Below are 24,573 nucleotides of genomic sequence, written 5' to 3' on the forward strand. Positions count from 1 at the left end.
TAAATAAATATGACCAGGACCTGATATTAATGCAATGTAAGCGTTCATCTGATTACAATTAATAATTTGATAATTCACCCTTAGAATATAAATTTGTCCTATATTTTTACAGTTACATGAAAATATGGGCCGATCAGTAGAATAATAAACAGTATGTAGCACAGTTTTATTATTCGCACCGAGGATGCCCACATTCTGTTAACTATACAAGTTGAGTTGGATCATGATTTATTATTTCGATCTAAAGTCAAATGCTTGCAATTTTCAGCACTAATTACTCGATAATTCGCGGAACGTCATAACACTCAACGCTGGAAGCCTTTGCCAATGGATTCGAATCTAATTAATAAAAGTATAAAATACGCTAATATGTTAGGTTTATATAAATCGAAGAAATAAATCAATTTAACTATTTTCAATGTCATCCTTATGATGACACACTTATGCATAAATACGTAAACATGAGTTTGTATTGAACAGGGTTATAATTATTTATGTTTAGAATTCTTTGACATTTGTGATGCTAAAGCAGAAATTTAAATACACTTGCCAGATGTATAGATCATTATTTATTACTAAGCTTCGGTAGTCTGACGGTGGATCAACGTTTTAAGAAAAGTGTGGCTGCGCCTGAATTGTGCAATTAAACTTTAGAAATTTAAATTCATGTACCGTATCAGTCTGTAGTATAGACTTAAAAAAAATAACGAAGATATTAGGCAAAATAAGCTGATCTTATGAATATTTCACGATTGCCTAATGGTGAAAATACATTCTTTTGAACCTTTTTAACTTAAATAAGTAGTTTAAACACAGCAAATAATACCTTGATAAGACATTATGCAGGCAGATCTACAACATTTTACACAAAACGGGCTATACGGCCCTTCTAATATATTACATAATAAGATATGGGCCAGGAAATATAACAAGAATTGAATCCTTGTACTTTTTACGACGGATGTAAGGATAGTTTTAAGAATCCATAAGAAAACCCCTCATCAGTTTTGTATACTACAAACATAATATAATGCCAGTTTAATATATAATAATTCAGGTACCTGCAATATGGCACCAGCTACTGTACTGTACACATAATCGTTTCGTGCCAAAGGGTTTACAAAGAAATTAATTAATCTTTTCGTTCGGAATGTATTATCGTTTATCGTTTAATTGGCACGCTAATCATAAATAAATCAGTGACACCCGTACTTCCTCAATGCAAGTTTCACTGAATATTTACACAAAGTTTTATTACATGTTTGTACATTCCATTCTGTCTTTCCTGTCATTTCTAAGTATGTAACAGATGTTTACACTCAAATATTTACTACAGTTTCTACGACGAACTTACATAAATCCATAAAGGCTAGAGATAACTACAAATACGTTTCACTCACGTTTTAGTTCATTGCCCGAAAGAGTTCAATTACAACATTATTGTTCAATTTTATCTGATAAGATTGATATAAGAGTTCTGGCTTGATTTTCCTTTTGTTATGTTTTATCTGAAAGCTAAAGGTCAAATTGCTCTGTAAGTTTCTTTCGCTCTTGGATTCTATGTACATGTAATTCCATAGCAAACATAGTCACTGGTTTTCAAGCCATTTTAAAGTGTATGACCGATCTATACTATAACAATTTCAGTTACTTAATCAACAGCTATTAATGTAAGAGTTTATGGAAAGCTTGAATGCTATATAACAAACTTAAAACATTCCTTGAAGATCAGTCTATGATGATATAGTTATGCAAACAAACGATAAGATCGTGAAATATTTATTACTACGTCAGGATAGATTCAAATAAATTTTATCATATAATATGTTTAAAGAAGTGGTCTTGAAAACGTATAAATTGATGCGATAAGGCAATCAAGTTAATACTGTTGATAGATTAAGGTTAATAGTATCTACTACTTCACCTTTAAAGATTATATCTAAACAGTGAGAATAAATTCCAAAGATATATTGTGCCGCCCAAATTGAATATTTGAAAATATTAACAGGTATAAAACAGTACTATTTGTAAGGTTCAAGTACTATTATATACCTCAGAATTTTCTGTCTAAAATACAATATGTATTTCATTAACGATTACAAAACCCTGTATTAAACTTCCATCGGATATTGAAAAATATTCAATCGAAAATGACGTAATAACGGCGTGGTCAAAACGTTCACCGTTCAAACGAATTTTCAGTCTTATTTCTCTTAAATAATAGTCAGCTTTGTCGGATATAACACTAGAAATAAAGTACCTCGATGAAATAGTATCCAGGGCGAGTCGTTCAGCAAAACATTAATTGACAGCCAAAACTCATTCGATACGACTATGTGATTTTTCCTTGGATGTGCTAATATTTTAAATTAAAATCAATAACTGTATTTTTACAAAAAAAAAACGAATTAAAATCTAACATTGGTGGTTCTTTATAGCTACTTTATCTATTTATTGTAAAGATGGATAGTTGAACATATATTGTATAATTTGTCTTATATTTATGGAGAGAAACACAAATTGTTGTAGTAAGTTAGTATAAAAATCGAAAGAAAAGGATTGAAAGATATTTTTTGTGCATTTATATGGATAACATCACATAGGGATTTCTTCCAAATAATCCAAAACACTGTATTTTTTTTTAACAAATGACAGTAACTCGTAACATTTTATTGTTCTGCAGTTGTGCATACACAGTTAGTTTGTGCATTTATCCAGAAGTATTTTCCGGATTCGAACGATAAAATGGTTCAGTGAAATATAAGCATAGTACATCTTTAAAATCTATGTCCTTAAAAGGTACATGAAACCCTTCCGCATCAATTCTACATTTCATCCCGGAAAACTAGTATAGTAATATATTTTATATAATAACACAGTAAAACATTTTGATGCTTAACCATAATGTTTCTAATAATCAGAAATTAATGATAATGTTTGATTAGATCATTTGCACCACAATGACAACCATACAAAAAGTAAGTATAACCGTTTCTATTTATTGGTGTATGTATAAGCGGCAGCTGTCTTAGAATTTAATCTTTAACACACTCAGACTCGTTTCAGATACCGCATTTTACTAGCATGTTCTGCACGAATATCGACTGTCAAACGAACGGTACGGTAAACTGTAAGAAATAAGAAACAGAAAATTACTCATAAAATGATTGTAGAGGTTCTTGCAGCTGTATTGTTATACACTAGTGGTTTATTATTTTTCACTCCGAGATTTACTTGAAATCGAAATTGTGTAGATATTACACATCATCTTGTTTTTATAAGGCACCTGTTTAACGTTAACTTCTTTGTACTTTTTGTTTTACGAGTAATTGATTATATTAGTTCAATGATGCACAATCTACAAAATTATGGATGATTGTGTGTGGAGCCTTTGCAAAGACTGGTCAGTGCAATAAACTGTAAACACACCTAGCCTCATCTGAAGTTGGCTGGCTTTATGTTTTGAAAACTATAGCAGTTAGTGAACGTTGCATTTCTAAGTGAATGATTTCAATCTAGTTTCATTGATCAAGTGCGTCAAAGTACGCAACAAGAGCGACGCACGGCAAGGCATGATCCGCTAGTTTAGTACTTTGTAGTAAAATGACAGCCGACAAAGTGCTATAACCCTTACCCCGATAAATGTCTATAATGAATTTGTCCATCTTTCTATTTGGACAGTACCATTAACTGTTAAAAGTGGTGAATACCAAAAAGATACTGACTGATTGGCGAACAGTGCAGACAGCACGGACGTGCAGGCTGATCTTGGTCTGCACTGGTCGCAAAAGCAGAATCACTTCCCGTAAGCAAGCTAATGGTTAAATACTCTCCAACAGGACACATTTTAATTTTCATTAAAACAGTTCATAAGAAAGGACAACACAGATATGACGTCATCCCGTGATAGTGTCGACAAAATGGCATCCGTATGACTTATTTTAATTGATGAATACATTATCCATAGCAGAACGTTGATAATCATTAACAGATCTGACTGACAATATACCGTTGAAAGTAGACAGTGCATCTCGGTTTCACACAGTAGATAACGGACCAGTGGTAAATCTCAATGGAAGTATAGAAACATTATTATTAGAAAATCAAATAGTCAAACGTCATGAAGTTCTGTTTATAATGTTATTCCTAGACACTCTTACAGCGCTATATCTCGTGAGAGCATCATTACACTAACATCAATTGAATGGTAACAGTTATTTAAATGTATCTTAGCAGTAACTTTTATTTACGTACAATTAGTTATATTTGATATTTATCTGAACTAATAAGCAAGAAAGCAGTCATTTCTTGCTGTTTCATTTATTCATGTAACAAAACCTTAAAAGCCAAAACTCTCTAATACGCCAACTCGTCAAGTTTACACATCAAAAGTGGAATAATCTATTAAAAAGGCTGTCTTGCATTAAGAACAAATATTTTCTATTGTAAACAAGTCTGCGTGACAAATATGCGATTAGCATCAGAAAAACATAAATATTGGCTCCGACTTCTACATCAGTCAATACTAATTTTCCTGTGCATATCACGCCATACTGCCTAACAGGAAAGTTCAACTACACACATTTGATTTTGAAATGACTATATTCCTAATTGTATTACCATTTTATTATCCAGGAGAAATTAAAATAGAAGTTATAGCCTCTACAAATCAACAATTGAAACCCATATCTGCTCATGTCTATCAACAATTAAAACCCATATCCACTCTTATTATTGGGTCATGTTGTTCGTTTGAAAACTACATAAATACTGTTCGTTTCAGGGGCTTTATGCTTGCTTATTCAATAGCACATAGTCTGCGTACGAATATTAAAACAAATGTTTGAGACATTAAGTCTTTGAACGTAAATGTGATTATAAAGAACAATTAAAACTAAAACAAGGACCCATTACATAATCTTGCCATTGATACATGTGAAATCACATTTTTTTCAAATACGAGACATGAAGGTGCAAGACTGTTACCTCGTTAAGAAAATATTTTTGTAAATTAAGGGCAAAGAACACTGGCCCAATCTAGCTCATTCTCACACTTGAAGTCTGAAGTACAAGCACTTTGTCTAAATAGGAATAGGATTTTCGAAGTAGAAATACAAAATGTTATATACATATCAAGGGAATATAACTCTCGATCTACTACTCCTAGTGTGATTAAATGAAGAGTCTAGATCGTAAAATATGGAATGAGTTTTTTTCTTAATTCAAGAACACATAGGTATAGACCTACTACTTCGACTCGGCCAGTTATCGAACTGGTAAAATTCCTTCAGGAAAAGTAATTCTTTTTAAATATTATAAGCATTTATTAAAAGAATATACAAATACATTTGTATAGCGCAAAAAAACTATTACAAAAATACTCTATTGCGCTTCACACAGTCATAGGTTATTTAAAATTCCATTCTATTACATAAAGACATTTAAGCAGTTCAGCCATAAAAGGTAATTTCTCGGAAGCATAGAGCACCACAAACACAGCTTTAGAGCCACGCATTTGGAAAGTAGGCCTACAACAAAAAGAAGCTGTAACAGAAAAATATTGTAAACAGGTTGCTTCAAATATCCAGCAAATACTTTTTAATTTTATGCAAAATATAGAAAAAAAGGAGGTAGGGAGGGGTATGGGGTAGAAAAGGGAAGGGGTTGAAGGGGAAAGTCGAACAAGGATGAATATTAAAAAGGGAATGCTAAAACATTCTAAAGAGGTAGGTTTTTAGTTCTTTTCTGGAATATTGTTCATTTGTCGTATGTTTAAGGACTCCGGGCCACCATTTTGGTCCAACAACAGCAAAGGATCTATCAACGAGTCTCGATCTTGTTCTTGGGACAGTAACTGTGAATGTCATTAACACTCAAATAAGATGGAGCTTTTCACTGCACAGCACGAAATAAAAGAACACGAATTTTGAACATAATTCTAGCACTTACAGGCAGCCAATGAAGTGTTTTTAGAAGTTCTGCTATAGGATGACCATCTCGAGCATTGGTAACAATTCTGGCTGCTTGGTTTTGCATTCTCTGAAGTCGGTTGATCTGATAGGCAGGGATATGGGTGAATTGAACATTACAAAAGTCAAGATGAGACTGAATATGTCCATGCACCATGATATCTGTGGACTTTTGTGACAGATGTTTATTCAGTTTTCTTAGCCGAACATGCCCAGTTTGACATTTCTTTCTTATATGCATATCGAAATTAAGAGAACAGCGCATATATACACAGAGGTCTCGTACATGATCAACACACTTCACTGTACATCCACCAACATTCACACTTGAGATGTTCACTTGCTAATTGATGCTTAGTTCCATATATGATACCAGTTTTTGAATTGTTCATTTTCAATATGAATTTTGTCATCCAATTCACAAGATCACATCATTAAGCCATTCATTTAGTCGTTGAAGACGCTTGTCTCATTCTGCACATTTCCAGCTTGAATTCTGAATGCTGTTTTATGGTCGTCGGCATATTCTTACAATTTATTTGAGTATTTCTGAACATTTGTTAAGAGCAGCGATATACATAGTAAAAATGACGGGACCTGTACAGGAGCCCTGAGGCACACCAAATTTCAATGGTTCCATGTTTGAAAATGCATTATCAACAACCAGTCGCATTGTCCTTTCCCGACATATAGGATTTTATCCAGTTTAATGGAGTGTCTTTAATCCCAAAGTCATCATGGAGAATTTGAAGTACTACTGGAATATCGACGGTATCAAACGCGGCGCTGAGATCTATCATAACCACGATTGTTACAAGATTCTTATCCGCAGCGTCTAATAAATCGCTATACTTTTTAACCATTGCTGTTTCTACACCATGACGTTTTCGATATGCACTCTGTTATGCTGGGAGTAGATTATTTACTTCAGTATGCTGAGTTATTTGTTTCAGGGCTTGATTTCTCAAGTACTTTTGATAGAAATGACAAGTTTGACAGGTCTATAGTTCTGACATTCTTCTTCAACATGCCCGAGTGTACAGTTTATTCAATTTGACTTTTTAACAACAACCTTGAAACCGTAATGGAACTTGATCATACACATTCTTTGCAAAGATGATTATTGAAATTGGTGAATATTAAGGCAGGCACTAGTGTCATGATATGGTTGAAATAGCGATTTTGAACAGTTAAGGGTCGTAACGTGTCTTCTGATTGGTCCATATTCGGAATGATTCGGTATATTATGGCCATATAGATTTAGCAAAATTTGATCAAGATTTAGTTCAGAAAATTATGTTGGAGTTAACAAACCTATTGTGGAAGACGAACAATGAACGGCTGACTAATGTTGTTTTCTCAAAACACATTGGTTCAAAAGATATTAAAAACATTTACGTCATTCAATTGATTTGTTTTGTTTTATATATCAAAACAGCGGCCCGTTATCACTAGGCAGTATTGTCGTAACTTTGGCGCCCCATACAAAATGAACATCATAATTTTCAACGGAAAAGAGCCGGGCGAATCTAAATATCATAAGTTAAAGTAGTTAACTTTAAAATGTTTTAATTGTTAGCGTATATCCCGTATCTGATCAACAACAACAATTAATACCATGTTAAACGCTATGGCTACCTAGAACTATTTATACACATCATTTTATGTTTTAAGCACTTCAGATATTATCATCTTGAACATGAACCAGATTTTGGAAAACGATTAATTATAAAACAAATGCGAGTGTTATTATTCTTTTGTATAGGTTTTATAGCTTTTTAAACCATACCACATGGGACTGATATAGAAAATAAGCACATGATTCTTACAATAAAATGTGTATTGTTGTAAGAGCTGAATCATAACAGTATGTATTTTAGCTATTGCGTTTCTATTTATGTGCTTTAGCTGAGATGCAAACAAGTTGGTCATCTGGCGACTTTTCTACTTTTAAATGGTGAAGAAAGACCCCGCTAGCCCCTCCAAGCATTGTGTCAAACACAGGCGGGTACCTGAGTAGGACCACCTACCTTCAATAAGCCATATGGCTGGCGTTTTCACATGAAGAATCAGCTATTGCAGCTAGTGATTTTAAATCAGTTTATTTCGTACGTATGTAAAAATCGTTATATGTATGTTGAAACGGTAACAACTAGTATTATTCTTCTTTTGATATACAGCATTATATAAGAATACAGCATTAGATAAGATACTAATATGAGTGAGTGAGTGAGTTGGGTTTTACGGCGAATCGACTAATATGAAGAAAATAAATGTTTATATTATTTGAACACGCTGACGTTGACGTCACGCAAACCTCAAGAGGTACAATTATCATATTTGATATCAACTGTTTTACCTTTGTAATATGACTAGCATCACAATTATATATTATATTGACGTCACGTCGACGTGACATTAAGCCCTATGAATGCATCTAGAAATAACGCTTACTTAATAGCATGTTTAAAACGAAATGTCACATTGCACAGCTGTCTTGATTAATGAACACACATATTGAGTTGGTTATTCGCTTTGAAGAATACTTCGCCATCATTTTCACCCAAATCGAACTCTTCCGCAAGACGTACTACCATTTTCGGTCCTAGCTTGTATAAAAAAATGGTGCATGGTGACCTATCATTTGGCGTCATGTATGTGTGAAGAAACAGTTCTAGCATATTGGATCTAAATTTTACAATAAAAGACATATTAGAGTCAAAACATTATATAGAAGGATCGTATTTAAATTCATAAAAAGATGTTATATACCGGAGAAAATGAACACTAGCTCACTGTAACTTACAGTCGCAGTCTTCAACATGTGGAAATGTATGTAACCACCTCTGTTATGTATTATTTGTACGAACAAAAATCGTAATTGTTCAAAACACACAAAGATCATTTGTAACACACATATAATATTTTGAACATTGGTTGTCGGTAATACGTAATACAAAAATAGTATAGATAATTAGACATAAATGTTTGAAAAATAGCATGCTTTAAGTACTACTTTAAAGGCTAGAACGGAACAATATCGCAGCTGTACAGGGAACACTTTAAGTATTTTAACTGTCAGTATCGCAGTAATGTAAAATATTATTATAGAAAAATACTGTCTTGAAATTTGAAATAGGAAGTTGCAGAGAAAACAGGAATGATATTTTGAATTTGAAACTTTACAGAACTCTAAACATAAAACATTTAAGAGAAAATGGCTGAATTTTAAGAATGTTAATAGCTCAGAAAATTTTCTGTTTATCTACTAGTTTGTCAGCAATTTGTTTCATTATCACTGAAATAGATATGTAATTTCACTTAAAGAACGAAATTGTTTGTCTGTGATGGAACACAGACACAAAACTAATCAAACATATATAAAATGAAGATTCATCAACTCGAGTTCTACGTGAAATCATGATATTATGTTGCATATTTTATATACAGTTTAGCGAAAGTGGATTAAATTCGTATCTTTACTAAGCATGTTTATTCTGTTTTTTTTGGGGGGGGGGGGGGGGGGATCATGGAGTCCATTTACTGTCATTGTATGACAGAGTTATGTTATAGATGGTGCAAGGTTATATAATGGTGGCTGATTAATATTTGTATAATGCCGACAACCTGTTTAAATAAGATCATAAACCCTTCTGCAGTGTAATTTTTGCAAGTGTATATGCTACGTCGCTGTCTTGCCATGCTCTCCAAGTTTTTTAATACTATATTGTATTAGTGCTCTGTCACTAAATCTTCTTCTTTTTGGGGATGGATCTTGCACACGACCTCTCATGAATCGATACTATAATTGTTCTGTAGAGACAGTACTTAAAAGTTTAGATTATGAAAAAACGTTCAGAAAATTAACGCAGGTTGCTTATATATAGTATTTAAAACCGAGTAGAATACTTAAATCTTGATTTGATAATTTTTAGGCATGTTATGTAAGATTTTCAGAATCTTCCAATTTAATTTCCATGTAGCTACTCTTGCAAATAGTCCTATTTATCAAGCCGTTGATAAATATTTAATCCCCAATTATAACTGGATTATTGCGGGAAGAACTTATCTCAATGCAATCAAGAAATGTCTTTTAAAAAAGACAAACGGCGAAGAGGTAATAATGTTTGGCGCATGGAAAATTCAGAATTAAACAGGATGTACAGACAGAAAAGATTTGGACATGCATCTATGAACACATGATTCATTTGCAAATATTTCAACTAAGCAGCAAGTTTAAATGATCAATAGTATTTCAGTGATAGAAGGTCCTGTGCTGATTCTGAAATAATTTCGTGTTTGGTCAGAATCCCCCATAAGTATCCAGCAACAACAATATCTCGACACGTATACAATTACTTGGACTAGAAATAAAAATAAAACCCTAGGAGCTTTCGAGTCACTAGTGACACCAACAATTCTAATAACTCGATTGTGTTCTCGATTTAAAGCAAACAATTGAAGTCAATTGAACATTTGCAGGTTTGGAGAACTTCAGTAACTATTGAAATCTTTTTTATTTGGGTAAAGCAATAGGTAAATACTTACATATTTGATGGAGTAGTGATTTTTCCATTTAATTTGCACATTGTTGTTGTTTGCATGAAATTTAAGATTGTTTCAGCTTACATAAGCGAGGTATGCAGCGGGAGAAGTAGTTTACTTCGATTTCTCTTGCGATGATATTTTACTGAAGACCTTAAAATTCAAATAAATCAATTTAGTTCTGGGTAACAACACTACTAAATATCCTTTATTTAATTTATGCTTTCTGATATTCAATGTCATTGTAGACTTAGTAATAAAAGGTTAGAGGGGCCTCCGTTGCCGCGTGTTTAAGGTTGCTGACTTCAACTCACTTTCCCTTACCCGATGTGGGTTGGTTCAAGCCTCGCTTAGGGTGTAGAATTCTTCATTTGAGTAAGCCATCCAGCTGGTTTGTAGAAGGTCGATGGTTCTACCCAGGTGCCGGCTCGTGATGAAATAATGCACGAAGGAGCACTTGTGGTCTTCCTCCACGAAAAAAGCTGAAAAGTCGCCATATAACCTATAATTGTGTCGGTTTGATGTTAAACCCAACAAAAAAACACATCATACATGAAAATATGAAAAAAACTCTTCAGTATTTATCAAGAAAACTGACATTTCAATGAAATGCGTTTTCACTAAGTTTTTAACCTTCAGTAACTTCATTTTCCTTTTAACTTGTGTCATACAGGTGTATAAGTAAATGCAACGTAGGGTTATTATTTGTGTCATTGATTTGTCTCTTATACTATATCTATACTCTGCTTGCTTCCAAATGGTTGCCTGATGTACTTATTTGTTTATGTTCCATATGTTTTTATTTCTGTCGAGTTAACTGGTACATCAATGAATATTATTTTTCTGTCGGTGTTATTGTCTAATTCGCAAAGCTTCAGCACAAAAATATTTGACATATTTTATCGTGCTATTTCAACATTTGATTTCACAGTCTCAAGAGCACTGAGCCTTTATTACAGCTTTGAAGATCAATTCAGTAGATTGTTGGTTTAATTAGTGATCATCTATATTTCGAGCATTTCCAATTGTACATCAATTGTTGGTTACTGTCAATTTTTGTAGAATATATTCTGTTGGTCTATTTTTGTAAGTCGAGTTGATCGTTTATAGAAAACAAATATTGAAATTTTAGTGTTTTATGGGCCCTACAAGAATAGACAGACTTATAGAATATAAATCAATTTATCTTGCAAAACAGATATCAGGGACAGGACAAAAAGCGATCCTACGATGTATGGATGAAAAACATTTAAGTGTCACGTGCATTGAAACTAGTTTTATTGTGCGTGTAAATAGCCTTGATACATGTGTATACGAATTCTATTTTCATTCCAGACTATAAGACACGCTTTCTTCAAATTGTATCTTTACATATAAATTAATGTGCTTCAATGCGTCTGGGCGTTCCCATACGTTACCATCTGCACGTTCAAAATATCAGTTTGCAAAAAGCTTGCTTATCAACCAGGAAGTGTCGGAGAGAAATATATTCATCTCTGGAAAAATCATTCGTTTATCTATGCTCCTCGTCTGATCTCAGATTTTCTTATATCATGTGCCAGGTAAAATTCTTTTAAATTCGGTTGAGCTGAGTAATGAGAAAAGCGAGGAAAGTTCTTAACTAAATTCAACAGACGAGTGCAATAATATTACGTGAATTAATCCACTGTCCACAGTGGTTATTATGACTTTAAACAAACTATAGTTTATATAAATCATGAGAGAAATTGAAATATAAAACGTTTTCTGACATATTAATATTACAAAAGATAAAAGGTAAAGTTAGATTTCCCGGCAGCACAGAGCACCCCAAACACAGCCATAGAGCCATCCCTCGCAAAGTACCCACAACAAAAGCAAGACGCTGTAACGGAAAAAATATTGTAGACGTGTTGCTTCAAAATTCCAACAAATATAATTATTATAAATATATGCAAAATACAGAAATTTAGGGGTGGGGTGGTAAGGAGTAGATAAAACGGTCGGATGTTTGGGGAAGGTGGAGCAAGGATGAATATTTAACAGGGAATGACACGTTCTTAAAACGCAGTATTCCTACAACGTCACAGAAGACAAACACACGCGTCCACACACGCTTACACACACACACACACAACTAACAAACAGGCAAGTAAGAAAAAACACCATTGGGGACACGGCCCATAACAAACATGCACAGATACACACACACACACACACATACAAGTTCATTTTCAAATTCATTTATGATAAAATTAACAAAAAAGTAGACACATTATGAATTATAACAACATGTAGTAGAAGGTCACATAACCATTATTCGTTAAAAGCTGAACTCCTTTTTTACTTATAGACATCTTTTTAATAATTGCCTATATTACATTTGATATTTATAGAAGAAACTATATTAGAATATGTTTGTGTTCGTATGAAGATTCAATCTAATTGTTGCTTTTTTTCATTCTCTTGCATCACAAAGGCAAAGTCATGTAACTATACCTTCTTATTATATACAACTGAGAAAACGAAATTGAAACATGATAATACATAAACAAAAAGTTATTTTCTTAGAAACGCCTTCTTTAATCATTGTAGAATAGATTATACAGAAAAAAAGTTAAGAACTAAGTGTTTACGTCCAAAGATACAATCACTTATATGTAACGGATTAAACGGTAGTATGTAATTATTTTATTACATTCTTCCACAGACTACAAATATTTGTGCATACGTTGGATTCTTTCTGTTGTGACTGGTCGTATATTTAAGAGGCATATTGCAGAAACCTGTGCCAAGATGAGGGTGGCATTGATTGCAATAAAGTTTGGCATATCATACAATAAATGCTCCAGTAAAATAGTTGGCACACTTGCTGTTACATTAATGTCTTTTGTTCGAAAATGTGTGCATAATTAGCCTCAGCCTAAAATTAAAATGCAGTCAGGGTACATATTGTATCAACCAAATTAAATGATACTTGGACATAATTGATTTAGCTTGATACAATTACAACCAAATTGTTTTTATATGACAGTCGTATCTGAATATGAAATAATGCGAAGTTTTTTTTAACATAATTTCAAAATGAATATTTAAGCAAAGTCCAACCCCTTTTTTTTCATCGAATCTTACTTTTAAACGCTTACGTAGGCCTATTGGCAAAACAAAACTCTACAGAAGCACCCAGATTGCTGTAAAAGTAAAAAATAACATGAAAATGTTTAATTCCCACTAGGATCCTCTACAATATTGCCAAAATAGGTCTTTTTATCTTTTTTCCTGAATGATAGCGTGGTTCTAAAATAGTATAGGCATTCAGGATACATAGCGTTATAGTATACATACATTCAGAATATGTTCTTCATTTTTTGTAAAATGTTGACGTCATGTTAATAACATGTAAAGTACAGAAATCGCAATCAGTATATAACCAGTGATATATACTGATTGAAACATTGTAAAAGTAAGTATGTACTCTCTTTGTTGTATAGTTGTGATTACTTTTTAGCTTTATATCTATATAACTGTATGTATACTTCCAGGAACATTGATATCGGCGTTTACAGTATTATGCGGTGCCCCTACAGCGCTCAACAGGAAAACTGCGGCTTTTTTATTCAACCTTCTTTCAGCATTCCTCCAGATGGTTACGTTTATTATCATTGTAGGCTGGGTATGGAGCATATTGTGGGGCATGAATATGGTCACCCTAGCAAGTGAGTGTTGTAGCATAATTATTTATTGCGGTGAAGTACTGAAATCTCAGTGAAATAAAATAGGGCTATCATTAATAGTAGCTTGATCTTGGATGCTGTTTTCGGCTCGAGTGGATTTAGCCAGGTTAAATCACACTTGGAGCGCAAGCGCCGAGTCTAATCCGACATGACTAAATCCACGAGAGCCGAATACAGAATGCCAGATCTAGATACTGTTCTAATGACCCTTTTTATATACCTCCATCTTTTTGTTCGTTGTATAGTTAAAGATGTATTTAAATACCTACACGAACAAATGAAATATATGTTCCAAAGTAATAAAATACAAAAGAGATCTGGAATCTTCATAAATCTATTTGACAAATTTTCAACATACGACGTGTTCAACATACGACGTGTTCGGAAAGTTTCGGGACGAGTGCCGAAACATTCTTATTCTTTAATATTTGTACACAATTCTTTAAACATATATAGCTCCATATACCCTTTACTCATTCTCAGAAGCAAACTTACAAAAATTAAAAATAACACGCTAATCATTATTGTCATTGCAACGTTTGGTAAACGTGGGCGGGGCAACTAAATGTGTAAATAATGGCAGAAATGCTATGTCGTCATGTCGGACACAATACACATGTCAAATTTTCTCAAAATATTCCTCAGAGTACTTCACACTTCTTGTGTCTGTGAACCTAAGATTTAAAGCAGCTATTGAAGGTTTTCGTGGTATTCGCCTGATACACTCACGAACAACCATTGGCAGGTCTTTAACGTCGTCGAAACGTGAGCCTCTTAATTCGTTCTTGATGGTTTGGGAAAAGCCAAAGGTCACATGGTGCTAAGTCTGGAGAGTACGGGGTATGTGGTACAGTTTTAATATCTAGCCCAGCTACTGTTGTCCTGGTAAACGGCAGACGTATGGGGTGTTGCGTTGTCATGCTGAAGATAGAATTTGCCGACAAGCTCCACCATTGTATATTTGCTTCTGAGAATGAGTAAAAGGTATATTGAGCTATGTGTGTTTAAAGAATTGTGTAAAAATATTAAAAAATAATAATGTAACGGCACTTGTCCCGTAGCTTGTATGATTCAGAAGTGACGTCACACAAACATGACGTCAAAACGATGTGAGATCAGACACAAGATCATATGTAACACTACTGCGTCATTTTTTTTTCGCAAATTGCTTTCGATATTTTTATATCACTAAATCTACTTTATAAAAAAAAGCTAAAAATTCTATTATGCAATCTTTTTCCAAGCAGAATATGAATTAGAAAAGCCTATGGACAAAATACTAAAACAATTAGTGCATAAATGTAGCAAGGACCGATTTCTATATTTTATCAGTGGATTCGTTCAGATTGGAATAATTTTAAAATCACGTGAGCGAAGCAGCACTCATGACCTAATTATTACGCATTCAAACTCCAACGAGCTCCCGTTTTTATGTAGACAGTTTTATTTATAGCACTTTTAAGACATAACTGCTGGTTTTCAAATAACTTGATACATGCAGTTCTGGGAAAGAAGACTGATGAAAAAACCTAATTTAAAACAGTAAGTTAAGCAAATGATTCCGTCATGAAGATTCATCCACCGTGTATGCAGCAATAATGTTCGAACACTTGAGTTGAAACAAAACAATAAAGTTGTATTTTAATCGATTCGACATCTATCTGGATATCTTCGAAAATGAAAGAGTCATGAAGGAAATCAAACCGAAATGAAGATACAAAAGCTACTCCACTTTCATTAACAATAATTTCAAATGACATTGTTCTTTTGTAATGCCCCAGTCATCTCAACAAATGCGCTCGGTAACATAAAAAGTGAACCTTTCTATTTGTTAAAAAATGATATAAGTACGATATTCAGTTTGGACCATTAGCATTTTCATTTCCTAACTCCGTACAATGAAAGTTTAAATTATGAAAGCCGAAACCACGATTGTGAAAGTTGAAATTACAAAACTAAAATGGTGAAAACAGTCATCCATTGTTCTACTGAGATCGCACTTCGCATGTGCAACAGTAAGGCAAACTTATGATGATCACAGTCGAAACTACGATTGTGAAAGTCCAAACTTCGATGATGAAAGCCGAAACAACGATGATGAAAATCGATACTGCGAATATGGAAGCCTAAACCTCGATGATCAAAGTCGAAAACTCGATCATCAAAGTCGAAACCACCATGATGAAAGTATAAACCACGATGTTGAAATTCGAAACCATCTTTGTTTCGTGATTTCGTCTTATCACCATTGCTGTTTCCTATTTTCCCATCGTGATTTCGACTAACGCCATAGTGGTTTTGACTTTCCACTTTCATCATCTTAGTGTCATGTTTTCATCATCCTATGTTTGACTTTCTTTGTCGTGATTTTGAGTATCGTGGTTTTGGGAGAAAAAAAATAATGCAACGATCCAAACGGAACACCGTACATAAGAGTCGTTTCCGGCTTTTATTTTTAGCTCACCTGAGCACGAAGTGCTCAAAGGTGAGCTTTAGTGATCACCCTGTGTCCGGCGTCCGTCGTCGTCCGTCGTCCGTCCGTCCGTCCGTCCGTCCGTCGTCAACAATTTGACTGTTAACACTCTAGAGGTCACATTTTTGACCCAATCTTAATGAAACTTGGTCAGAATGTTACCCTCAATAAAATCTTGGACAAGTTCGATATTGGGTCATCTGGGATCAAAAACTAGGTCATCAGGTCAAATCAAAGGAAAAGCTTGTTAACACTCTAGAGGTCACATTTTTGGCCCAATCTTAATGAAACTTGGTCAGAATGTTACCCTCAATAAAATCTTGGACGAGTTCGATATTGGGTCATCTGGGGTCAAAAACTAGGTCATCAGGTCAAATCAAAGGAAAAGCTTGTTAACACTCTAGAGGTCACAATTTTGGCCCAATCTTAATGAAACTTGGTCAGGATGTTACCCTCAATAAAATCTTGGACGAGTTCGATATTGGGTCATCTGGGGTCAAAAACTAGGTCACCAGGTCAAATCAAAGAAAAAGCTTGTTAACACTCTAGAGGTCACATTTTTGGCCCAATCTTAATGAAACTTGGTCAGAATGTTTCCCTTGATAAAATCTTGGACGAGTTTGATATTTGGTTATCTGGGTTCATAAACTAGGTCACCAGGTCAAATCAAAGAAAGCTTGTTACGCTGTAGAAGCCGCATTTATGACTGGATCTTCATGAAACTTGGTCAGATTGTTATATTGATGATCTCAAGGTCCAGTTTGAATCTGGGTCATGTAGGATAAAAAACTAGGTCACCAGCCAAATCAAATGAAAAGCTAGTTTACACTGTAGAGCCACATTTAATGACCATACCTTAATGAAACTTGGTCAAAATGTTAATCTTGATGATCTATAGCTCAAGTTCAAATCTGGGTTAGGTGGGGTCAAAAACTAGGTCACAGGTCATATCAAAGGAAAAGCTTTAACACTCTAGAGGCCACATTTATGGACTATATCTTCATGAAACTTGGTCAGAATGTAAACTTGATGATTTTTAGGGCATTTTGAATCTGGGTCATGTCGGGTCAAAAACTAGGTCACCAGGTCAAATCAAAGGAAAAGCTAATTAACACTGTGAGGCCACATTTATGACCATATCTTAATGAAACTTGGTCAGAATGTTAATCTTGATGATCTTTAGGTCAAGTTTAAATCTGGGTCAGATGGAGTCAAAAACTAGGTCACTATGTCATATCAAATGAAAGCTTGTTAACACTTTAGAGGCCACATTTATGACTATATCTTCATGAAAACTTAGTCAGAATTGTTAAACTTGATGGTCTTTAGGTCAGTTCGAATCTGGGTCATTTCGGGTCAAAAACTAGGTCACGGGGTCAAATAAAAGGAATAGCTAGTTAACACTTTAGAGGCCACATTTATGACCATATCTTAATGAAACTTGGTCAGAATGTTAATCATGATGATCTATAGGTCAGTTTAAATCTGGGTCAGGTGTGTTAAAAAACTAGGTCACTAGGTCAAATCAAAGGAAAAGCTTGTTAAGACTCTAGAGGCCAGATTATGACTGTATCTTCATGAAACTTAATCAGAATGTTAATCTTGATGATATTTAGGTCAAGTTTGAATCTGGGTGATGTGGGGCAAAAACTAGGTCACCGGGTCAAATCAAAGGAAAAGCTAGTTAACACTTTAGAGGCTACATTTATGACCATATCTTAATGAAACTTGGTCAGAATGTTGATCTTGATGATCTTTAGGTCAATAGGTCAGGTGAGCGATACAGGGCCTTCATGGCCCTCTTGTTTAAACTCTTTTCGGTTTTGTTTGAAAATATTTGTTACATAATTTCAGTGAACTGGGGTGAAGAAAAAAGAACACCTTATTATTGCCGTCGACAGAGCAGCATCGACGTCCCTTGAATACAGAATTATTGAAATTCATCTATGTGTTTTGTCAGTTACGCCTGCTCATCAGGAAGCAAAGACAGACAACGTGCTTTTACGGACTGAATTGTGTTATATAGTAATATGAAGTAGCAGAATTTTACAGAGGGGTTCTTATCAATAAACAAGCAATTTCTTAGCGCTTTTTCCATGATAACATCTTTCGTTACAAGGATATGGGTTAAACGTAGGTTTGAGTCATTGATACATACGTCCATTTTCTTTTGTGTTGTCGGAGGTTTTACATTAATAATTTTGCATCTCTATAAATTTTCATTCCTGTGTAAATGTCTGAAGTGTCAATTATTTATATCGCTTCCATTCCGCTATCAAGACTTACATTTACAGTTTACAGGAATCATACAGGAACTGGTTCATATGAATCCTAAATTATAGATTTCACTGTTGCTTCCAAATAGATATGAGCCGTGCCATGAGAAAACCAACATAGTGGCTTCGCGACCAGCTTGGATCCAGACCAGCCTGCGCATACGCACAGTCTGGTTAGGATCAATGCTGTTCGCTTTTAAAGCCTACTGTAGTTAGAGAAACCGTTAGTGAACAGCATGGATCCTGACCAGACTGCGCGGATGCGCAGGCTGGTCTGGATCCATGCTGGTCGCAAAGCCACTATGTTGGTTTTCCCACGACGCGGCTCATATAATTGTTATGAAAGGAATACAAATATACTATTACATAACTTCCTATACAAATCAGCGGTCCATTGACCTGTGAAATGTGCAACACTAACGTTTGCTGGGCTAAAGCCAAAACTTGAAGAAAAAAGAAGAAAATGTATTGATGATGTCATGTAATAAAACACCTATCAAACAGGTTGCTGGTCAATATTCAAAATTATTTGCCCTCGGTATTTTTGTCTATTAACCGGCAAATATAAAAAATAGCTGCGTACAGAAGTCAATCAAGTACAAGTCAACCTGTACAGATTGGTTCAAGTTTAAGAAGAGAGATTAAGTTTACTGGTCAACCACAGTTATACAGATAGATTCAGCCATAAAAAAAGAGATTCGTCAAGAGGCATACTTACGGAAAGAAGTAATTAGATTAAATATGCGTGTGAGTGTAAATGGGCTTAATTGGTAAAGTTGTATCTGTACTGAATGATTCAACAATGAGTATATACATTGTTTACGGTATTTGTATAAATTTAAATCATTAATTTTACCTTTTTTATTTCCTAACTCCGTACCACGAAAGTTAAAATGACGAAAGACGAAACTACGATTGTGTAAGTTGAAATTACAGAAGTCAATCTAGTACAAGTCAACCTGTACAGATTGGTTCAAGTATAAGAAGAGAGATTAAGTTTACTGGTCAACCACAGTTACACAGATAGATTCAGCCATAAGAAAGAGATTCGTCAAGAGGCATACTTACGGAAAAAAAGTACTTAGATTAAATATGCGTGTGAGTGTAAATGGGCTTAATTGGTAAAGTTGTATCTGTAAATGAGTATATCCATTGTTTTTGGTATTTGTATAAATTTAAATCATTAATTTTGTGTATTTACTTCCGATTGAATGAGACAACTGTTTATATATGATGTAAAATTATTCGTTTCTGTATCGTATATTTATATTGTCGTCTTTAATACTGCAGTATTTGGCAAAACAACATAAAAACAGCTTTTTAAAAAGGACGTTATAAGTACTTGAAGCATTTATTATTTTTTATATTGTAACTGCTAATGCGGTAGCTTACCATGAGACATGAAGCATACTCTGCAGAAGATATGCATTTACATAATTTATGAAAAAGTAGGGGTCATATAAAAATGCATTTTAATGTTTGTAGTTTCTATTTCCTCTTGGCACTGTCGTGCAGTCGCTAAAGAATTGATTGATATAATTATGTTTGAAGATATTTCTTTATTTTTTTTCAACATAATTCGATCTAAAATTGAAACGTCTTAATTTCAGCAAAGTTTCTTGTCGAGAAAAATTTGAAATTGATACCAATCTTGAAATTAGTTCAAGGGTACGATAGGGTAAACGTAAACCAGAAAGGAAACCTACCTAAATATCAAGCGAAAACATGTATTGAACGTATATTTGTTTTCAGCTGGAGTTCGCTAAGCTGTTGGACGATACTTTTACACGAAATTGTATCTTACATTTTCATTTATTCTGGCTGGAATGCACTTTAATCGTCGACTGGAATATATAATTATCTTCTACAATTCATATACAATGTTTGAAGCTGGATTTCAAATGCCAAAATGTATCAGTTGGCCTCCTTTCTTTTTTTTATTTTGATCTCATTTATAAATATTGTATCTGTTATTTTGGTGTAATTCGGCTTTTTTAAACTGAGCATGTTTTCTATATGCCATTTATTGTATGTACTTCTTTTCTTTCCAGTTGAGTTATTTATTATTAATGAATTAAAGACAAAGAAAAACTATGTTGCTTTTTTCATCGGCTGACATTTTTGCTTTTGTTAAAAGGTTCTTGTTTAACGTGGGTAGCAGACGAAAGTCCACACCTGGAATGGATGGAACAACTTATTTGCAGCTGAGCCCACGGCAGGCGACATATTTACCTCCCCAGCATTCCAGTCTAGGCCGATACTGCTGGAAACAGTACCAATTTAAGTACATCACCCAGCAGTGAACACTAGTCGGGATATTAGCCGCGACCGGGATCGAACCCGGACCGCTGGCGTTGTAGTCCAAACTGTTAACTACTGCGCCACTGACTCCCTATAAATGCAATATGCTATTTTTTTCTGTATTAACTATTACATTTACAATAGTAAGCTATGAGATTTTGTGCGATACAGTAAATAGTGTCAACCTGAGGATAATGCTGTCAACCAAGACAGGGCCGGGAATGACAGTATTTATTCAAATATTGACAATATTTCTGTCTCATAAAAAGCAATGTAATATTTAATACATCAAAACGAAAAGTAGAAAGATCTGTTGATCAAATTAACAAATTAAATGAGAATCTTTTAATTAGTCTTCACGAGAAATAAATTTCAATATAATTAAGTTAATAATTACTACTGAAAATACATACAATCTGCTAGACTAAAATAATACTGGGCAAAGAAGTAGTAAGAGTATCAAACACCATTGTCAATCTTATAAGGTATAATGACATAGATTCTAATATGAAAAAATCGTGTTTATATTTTCATTAAAACACGGTAATTCGACACATTATTTTTCGCCATAAAGCCCCGACAAAGAGTGACCATTCAGAATCGAAATGATAAAACAGAACGAGTTCATTTCGATTAATACACTCTGACTTGTTTGCGCTGGGACATGTAACGTCTTCGCCGTGCTTTAATAGTAATAAAACATGGTCACATTGATGTTATATCGACCTGCTGTTTCTATCACTTGTACATGTTGATATATTAGAAACGAAGTAATATACAGCATAACCATGTTTAAATACATCAAAACACACCAGCATGGTTCTGCTATATATATTATTTCTTAAATATATCTTTCATACTATTTCATGATAAAGTTAACAATGAATATACATGTATACTGATACTGATGCAAAAACGATACAATCGGTAAAGCCACGTTGAATACAGCACCCTTCTCAAGTCAAACTCCTACAACAAAAGATTTATTGATGTCCATACGTGGTAGACATGCAAACAAAAATACGTAAAGAAAGTTAACATATAGACGACGCAGACAAGGCAAACATATAAAAGAACACACTGGGGCATCGCCTTGAAACTGTCACTGGCAGAATCATCACTGGGGAGTTTAAACAAATACCTCACTCTATATCTCCAGTATGATCCAATGTTATATTAGACAGTATAAGCAAATTACTAATGTGCGTTTCTGCGTAAATATCAAACACATTGTATTTTTGAAATATAAAGATATTCAATTTTCCTTACCAAGTGAAGCGAAATTATTGGCTGAATGTTAAAGGCACTGACCTCCAGAATTTGGCAATATTATTAGAATACGTGTTTTTGTTTCAAAACTACCTCAAAAATGCTAAATCAACCAAAAATGCCCGCGCCGGGAATTGAACCCTAACCGCCGAAACAATAAAAACTTTTCCGCTGCCTCTACCAACACCGCCACGGAGGAATATGTGTTAAATATAGATACTTATAGTTAAGGCAGTTTATCTCGAGTAAAGCGTCTGGAACGCTTTTCAATTTTCAGTGTAAAAATATTAAAACAATTAATTCTCGTGTGTTTTTGTAACATATAATCTGTCAGTGATTAAGTTTATTTATTTCTTGATACCTAAAAAATTCTTCTTTTTTTTGTTGTCGTCCGATCTGAAGGCCAGTGCCTTTAAGAATCATACATGAGCTGCCCCATGAGAAAACCAACATAATGGCTTTGCGACCAGCATGGATCCAGACCAGCCTGCGCATCCGCGCAGTCTGGTCAGGATCCATGCTGTTCGCTTTCAAAGCCTATTGAAATTAGAAAAACTGTTAGCGAACAGCATGGATCCTGACCAGACTACGCGGATGCGCATGCTGGTCTGGATCCATGCTGGTCGCAAAGCCACTATGTTGGTTTTCTCATGGCACGGCTCACATTATTTTCCTTTCTCGTAAGGGTATGATTTTTTGCATATATTATAAATATTATGATCTCTATTAAATATAAAAATCCTAAAATTACGTTTGTTTCAAAAATTACATTCTTATTTTTATTTCAAAGTACGCAATATTATTTCGATTATACGAAGCATAAGTTCGTAAAACCGATTTATAATTTCATAAGAACAAAATATCATTTTATTTTTACGACGAAAAAAGGCAATAATATTTCGTAAGGACTCACCAGACTAAATGGTTGTTGATCGGAATTCCCGCTCGTATTTTAGAGAAACACCGGTTTTTGCTTGCAATTTTCACGGACGTTACAGTGCCAATTATATTTAAAAATGAGTTGTTACCGAATTCGGGCAGATACCATAGAAATATAGATGAATAATCTTTAAAAATAATGTGATAACATTAGTCACGTTTAAACGCATTTATTTTTGTGTCCTTTCCCAGCGTTTAGGAGACGAATGCGGGCTGGGTAAAGTACTCCTGATATGATCAATTTTAAAATCCCTGCTTGGAATAATGTTAATGCACATTATCACAATTTCAGACATGAATTTGTTTCAGATTAAATTATCCAAATAAAAAACGCAAATTTTTTAATAGCGATTTACTGTTTTCATTTTATGTTTTGCAGTAAATATTGATGAAACATTTCGTAAACAAGCGAAATAACAGAGGCATTCATTTGAAATGTACATATTGGGAAATAAAATATGTTTAAACCAACAGAGGCCGCGATTTTAACTAAATCTTGATGAAACCATGAATATCGAATATTTCTAACTAAACTGTTTATTAATTATGCATATACTGGGCTTCGACGTCTCCAAAACCAGATAAAATGCAAATGAAAAGGAGGAAGCTATCGTGGATTTTTTCTCTAAGATCTTTAGCGCTTGTGCGGAATTTCCATGAAGGCACGCGCGATCCGGTGATGTTTAGACAAAATCTTTCGTTTGTTGAAACGACAAGAAGTCAGGGAAGGTAATAAACTCTTAACGCATTAGGATGTTTATACTACGGAGGTCATTAATAACTGACAAAAGTTTGATCTTATTTTTCATATATTGCATCAACATATCTTTGTGAAAGAGTTTTTTTTTAACAATTTTTTTTTTGCTATTCCTCATTTTATTTTTTTATCTTGTATTGACATTGTTCTTCAAGACATGAGCAACTTACATAATCTACGTATAAAAGAGCAACACTTTACTGACCATGCGCTACATTACTCCTAACATAAAATCTAACAGAAAAAGTAACATGAAAAGGGGAAATCCAAAATATCCATATGACATGCAATGGCGTATTAGTTATAATATGTCACAAACATTTGTCAGACT

The 24,573-nt window shown here is 34.0% G+C and overlaps 1 protein-coding gene across 3 annotated transcripts in view; it reads left to right on the forward strand.

Annotated features, from left to right (window-relative positions):
- The window catches only part of LOC123545067 (protein stum homolog), a 135,102-nt gene extending 114,032 nt beyond the window's left edge, over positions 1-21,070 (forward strand). For all 3 annotated transcript variants that reach the window (XM_045331339.2, XM_045331340.2, XM_045331338.2), the window contains exons 2-3: positions 14,036-14,209; positions 18,555-21,070. In XM_045331339.2, coding sequence (XP_045187274.2) covers positions 14,036-14,209; positions 18,555-18,622 — 242 coding nt within the window. In that variant the 3' untranslated portion in view covers positions 18,623-21,070. The remainder of the gene's footprint in view (positions 1-14,035; positions 14,210-18,554) is intronic.
- Positions 21,071-24,573: the final 3,503 nt, after the last annotated feature.

This window comes from Mercenaria mercenaria, chromosome 1 (genome assembly GCF_021730395.1).
Source record: "Mercenaria mercenaria strain notata chromosome 1, MADL_Memer_1, whole genome shotgun sequence".
In the NCBI taxonomy this organism is placed as follows: domain Eukaryota; kingdom Metazoa; phylum Mollusca; class Bivalvia; order Venerida; family Veneridae; genus Mercenaria; species Mercenaria mercenaria.